This window comes from Mixophyes fleayi, chromosome 4 (genome assembly GCF_038048845.1).
Source record: "Mixophyes fleayi isolate aMixFle1 chromosome 4, aMixFle1.hap1, whole genome shotgun sequence".
Classification (NCBI taxonomy): Eukaryota; Metazoa; Chordata; class Amphibia; order Anura; family Limnodynastidae; genus Mixophyes; species Mixophyes fleayi.
In genome coordinates, this window is record NC_134405.1 from 326,163,203 (window position 1) to 326,169,202 (window position 6,000).

The 6,000-nt window shown below is 41.6% G+C and overlaps 1 protein-coding gene across 1 annotated transcript in view; it reads right to left on the reverse strand.

The window, feature by feature from the left end:
* The window catches only part of PARVG (parvin gamma), a 40,885-nt gene extending 38,544 nt beyond the window's left edge, over positions 1-2,341 (reverse strand). The window contains exons 1-2 of the mRNA XM_075210264.1: positions 2,168-2,341; positions 201-266 (exon numbers count right to left, since the gene is read on the reverse strand). Of these exons, the coding sequence (XP_075066365.1) occupies positions 201-261 (61 nt within the window). The 5' untranslated portion in view covers positions 262-266; positions 2,168-2,341. The remainder of the gene's footprint in view (positions 1-200; positions 267-2,167) is intronic.
* Between the last annotated feature and the right edge of the window lie 3,659 nt (positions 2,342-6,000).

Here is a 6,000-nt window from a genome sequence, read left to right on the forward strand (position 1 = left end):
ATATATGGGTAGTTTTTTCATATTTGACACTGTCAGAGATTGTACATAGGCAGCAAAAGGCCATCTTTACTAAAATATGACAAATACACACACAGTGTTCATTAAATGGCTGATAAAAGTTTATTTTTTTATGCTACAGTTTAAAGAGGAGACGACCAGTTGAATCTCCCTGACCACGATTAAGATGGATTGTGTGTTACCTTGGATTTCTGCATCAAATATCATCTCCAGGGAGTCTCCGGATTGTGTTACTGGATCCATTTGTACTGTTGGAGAATATAAGAACTGAGTCACATATATCAACAGGATTGTCATATTTCACTATACACCCACATATACATATACATGTCACCAAATCTGAAAGATCCGTCAGCCGTCCTGGCCGAGCGGGGGGGTGGGATCACACAGCGCTAAGTCTGCAGTGACTGCGCGCACGGACAGTCGTATCCATGGTCCAATCATTCCAGACGGTATCTGAATGATCCCAATCAGATTTTGATTGGTAACAGTGTTTTATAGGCTCATACAAGCAGTTCATACAAATGTCCAATTGGGTCCATAACAACCTAACTGTGCGGGGAAATAGAAGTATGTACGGGGACCTTAAGATTTAGGTAGAAGACGCAGTCTGTCGTGGGTGTAGATAGACATTGGGGTACAGTGGTGGAAACGTCCAGCTTCTATCATGCTGCGATGAACAGTAAAGAACTGGCGACGAACTCGGGGATTCATTTGGGGGCATCAAAACACAGAAACTAATTTAAGAAGCGAAAATGCAGCACAAGTGCCGTTACCAGGTGAATACAGTGAATATATGGACTATAGTACTATTCTTTGCAGAACGAAGCATAGATTTGTGCAGTGAAATGCGGATTTGGCAAATTAGATGGATTAGTAGATGGGGGGGGGGGTAGATGGCTGCAGATTATGGGCTTTGATGCACCGAAATATGCAACTAACTTGCAAAAAAACAAAATATGGTTTTGCAGACCAAGATATTCTACACAGTTGATGAGGTTCAAAAAAAAAAAAAGACACCAGTCCATCAAGTTCAACCTATTTTGGATCTCCTGCGATCCCTCACTTATGTTTGAAATCGATCCAGATGAACCAACCGTTAATCTGTTTCAAATCGGGAAAAATCCCCCCCAGACCCAATATTACAATCCTATTTTACCCTATATCCACTACTATCCTTCATTTTAATTAACGGTCATATCCCTGGATACACTTTTCCGCTAAAAATTTGTCTAACCCTTTCTTAACCGTATCAGTTGAATCTACCATCACAACCTTCCCTGGCAGTGAAATGTAAATGGTCAGCAGAGAGTTGAGGTAGGTATGAAAATGGTACAAAAATGCCTAAAAATGTATATAAAAACAAAATAAAGAAAAGTTTTGATAATTTTTTTTTCCAAATATTCTCACTTCAAGTAAACCCTGTCCTAATGACCCTTTACTGTCAGGAGTTATACGAAACATGAGGGTCAAATTAGGACAGGCCAGGAAAGCAGGGTGTACGTTGTAGTGATTATCAAAGCTTCTAAAAAGGAACAGTGGAGGTGTTGCCCATAGCAACCAATCAGATTGCAGCTATCACATATCTACTACATTCTAGCATAGGATCGCTAGAATCTGATTGGCTGCTATGGACATTTTCTATAATGTACTAGATAAATGATGGCTAGGATCCGATTGGTTGCTATAGGCAACAGCTCCACTTTTCCATTTTAGAAGCTTTAGTAAATCCACCTCCTAAGTATTGCAAAGATCGCTGGATCAATTCAGCACGGAGAGAAGGGATTACAGCTATTATTAACCTGGACATGTCATTGCTAAACCCACATTTCGCCCCACAATAGACATTTAAGACAATGGGCTAGATTTACTAAGCTGCAGGTTTGAAAAACAGTGAGGATGTTGCCTATAGCAACCAATCAGATTCTAGCTGTCATTTTGTAGAAAGTACTAAATAAATGAAAGCTAGAATCCGATTGGTTGCTATAGGCAACATCTCCACTTTTATAAAAACCTGCAGTTTAATAAATATACCCCAATATGGGAAGCATTGCTGCCGTACCGTGGTTCGTGTACCTCCCAAAGCAATGTATGACATTTAAACACAGAACATCCATCCTTCAAACTTAACCAAAAGCTTCCAACTCACCTGCCAGAGAGTTCACGTCAATCCGAAGCCTTAACGGACAGCGGCCTTTATAACCCAGTAATCTGTCCTCACTGAACGCTCAGCTACATGACATTGCTGCAAGATCTAGGAAATGAGAGTGATGAACTGACTTACACCATTGTGGGGGCCACTTCCTCATCCTGTGCTGTACACGCGGGTTTCAGTGTCTGTGACACAAGCTGTGGTTGAAGGGAGATTAAAAACTTCCCCATTCGATTCTGACTGAGGCCTCAGTGATCACGTCAAGTAGGACAATGGTTCTTTAAAAGCATCTGTTTGACCGTGACAAGTACTCTAAAGGCAAAACACAGGTAACAATAATACCGGGATTATAATAATTGTTATAATCGACGAGTAATAACTTCAAAACTAACTAAAAAGTAGTGACGTTATAATGTCCATAGAAGTGCAGGTAAATTAGGGTGTCTGGGGAATGAATACGTCGCCCTATAAAACTTATTCCCTGCAGGTCTTCTAGGGCAGTGCTGTTTTTTTCCAGCATTTTACACATTATTATTAAATTTTTATGGTTTATCTTACATTATATTGTCTGCTGATAGGTTATTACAGCTATGCAGCTCTTACTTTAATAAACCCTAGTTTTAACTTATTACTGATATTAGGGGCAGATTTACTAAACTTTCTAAAAAGTAAAAGTGGAGGTGTCGCCCATAGCAACCAGATTCTAGCATGTACTAGAAGAATGATAACTAGAATCTAAGGGCAACATCTCCACTTTTCCGGTTTAGAAGTGTTAGTAAATCCGCCCATATGGGTAACGCACATCTCTTTTTCGAAGGTTAGGGGAGCTGTACGTACATCTCGACTTCATCAACATTTATTTATATAACGCCACTGATTTCGTAGCGCTGTACAGAGAACGTGAGAGAGAGAGCGAGAGAACGAGAACGAGAGCACGAACGAGAGCGCGAGAGCAAGCGAGAGGACGAGAGAGCAAGCGGACGAGAGAGCGGGCGAGAGGACGAGAGAGCGAGCGAGCGAGCGAGCGGACGAGAGAGCGAGCGAGAGGACGAGAGAGCGAGCGAGAGAGAACGAGAGCGAGCGAGAGAGAACGAGAGCGAGCGAGAGAGAACGAGAGCGAGCGAGAGAGAACGAGAGCGAGCGAGAGAGAACGAGAGAGAACGAGAGCGAGAGAGAGCGAGGGAGAACGAGAGCGAGGGAGAACGAGAGCGAGGGAGAATGAGAGCGCGGGAGAACGAGAGCGAGAGAGAACGAGAGCGAGAGAGAACGAGAGAGAACGAGAGCGAGAGAGAAAGAGCGAGAGAGAAAGAGAGCGAGAGAGAACGAGAACGAGCGAGAGCGAGCGAGAGCGAGAGAGAACGAGAGCGAGCGAGAGAGCGGGAAAGAGAGAGCGAGCGAGCGGGAACGAGAGCGAGCGGGAACGAGAGAGCGAGCGAGCGGGAACGGGAGAGCGAGCGGGAACGGGAGAGCGAGTGAGCGAGAGAGACTAGGGTAATTTTGATAGCAGGCAATTAACCTACCAGTATGTTTTTGGAGTGTGTGAGGAAACGGGAGCACCCGGAGGAAACCCACGCAAACACGGGGAGAACATACAAACTACACACAGATAAGGCCATGGTCGGCAATTGAACTCATGACCCCAGCACTGTGAGGCAGAAGTGGTAACCACTGAGCCACCGTGCTGCCCTCTTGACTTGAAGGTTAGAAGGCCTGCATGTATATTCCTTAACGTGTATCAGGTTGCCACTGACTGAATTAGAGAATTAATATGCCAAGTCCATACCTAGCAGTATTTCCATATTGGAAGAGTGGGACAATTTACGCCAATGTCTCAAATCAGTCTGCCCAAATCATGCCCACGATGAGGTCACGCCCCATCCCACTGGCAAAATTCAGGACTACAGGCGGGTATGAGAGTCACCGAAATATAGGGCGACTAGTTTCTAGGCAACCAGAAAACGTTATCTAGGCCCAAAGCCTAATTACAAACATTAACATTTGTATTACAAACTACTCCAGAAAAAACAGCAAACTCCTTCAAAAGCTGAAGAAAGCTTCAAACAGACCACGTTCCTGGCTGTACCGATCGGTAAAGCACAAAGCATCTTCTACATATCTTGCATGTATAAAGAGAAGAAACATCAGCAGCAATTTACACAAATGCTGATTACAGTGGAGTCGCACGGAGCGTAATTAACGTTCAGCTTTTCCCCGGTGCCTGAGGTTCCCACATTAATTCTAACGCTGCTTCATCTGCATTATCTTCAAGAAACTTCAGAGACCTCTGTAGCGACCGTCACACAGAAAGATTTCACCTTATTACAAGTGATGTGAAAAGGTCACAGCGGTAAGAGACAGATCAACATTATTAGGTTTATTCACCAACAAAAAAAAAGTTGAGCTTTCACCTCTAAATGACGAGACCAATTTTACGCTGCGCCCGTTTTTTCAAGCACGTTCGGCACGGTTTACATTGGAACTGATTTATATATTTTTTTTGCCGTAAATTCATTTAAATAACTCTTTATTGCATAGTTTTTACAGAGAAAAAAAAAATGTAAAAACAGACAAAACGGAATTTATTTCTCTATTATAATTCTTACAGAGACTTATACCCGTTGGTGTATTTTACCTAAGGTCGGATGCAGATACAGGTTCCAGAAATAAATATAGTATACATTTAAAAAGTTTGGAATTTTCTTCGCAATGATGGCATAAATTGGGGAGAGTACGTATGTTGGTGTAAATTTGGGCCCAAACGCATTCAGCGTGGCATTCAACCATTTTTCCATAAATACGGGACTTTTGCACAACAAGTCGTTGTAAAAGTCGAATAATTGGATGAAAGAAAGTATATTGATTAATATGGTTTTACCGTGCGATTGCGATCAGTACGCCACGTGTCATGACGCAATCACACGATAAATAACGTACGCACACACTTACACATTCACTTGTACATAGTTCATTTTATAACAGTTCCAACCCACAGTCATTTATGAACAGATGTTATTTAGTTTATAGTTAAATATTATAATATTATATGCACTTTAGTGAGATCTAAGGTTCAGGCTACAGGAAACATATCATGTTTGGTGTCATTCTAATCCCCTATTTATCCTTAGTGATTCGGTTCCATCAGCTATGAGATCGCATCTCGTGTAAGCTAATTATGGAATACAGGGAATTAGTGATCAGAATGGTATTGTGTGTATAATGTAAATAGACCAGTTTGAACTAGCTGTCGGCGGGAAGATTAGTATGCATCTGGCCCCCACCCTTGGAGGGTGTCGTAGTTCATAGGTCAGTTCAAACACTATACTGGACTGTCCTGACACTATACTGGACTGTCCTGGAGCCTGAACCTATGGAAACATGCCAAGTCATCTGTATTGTATTTACTGTAACACCAAATATATATATATATATATATATATATATATATATATATATATATATATATATATATATATATATATATATATATATATATATATATATATATTGCTCTCAGCTATCAGCCACTTTGACCTCAGACTTCAGGACTGAATGACTGTATACAGGATCCAGGGCACGGCGTATGTATCGGCTGTACTAATTTAATCGCGTTGTGCTTTGGAACCACACAAATCGCATAGACAATGATTATTGGTAAACGATAAAATAACTTTAATATCGTCTTGTTGAGCTGGGGAAAGCAGAGAACATTGTGTAATGGTTTTCACAGTTATGTACTTTACACAAGTTGTACCAGACCAGCGCGGAAATGGATCTCCGCATTCAGAAATCTATAAATATCAAATTAAGGACGAAACGACGGACAACGCATA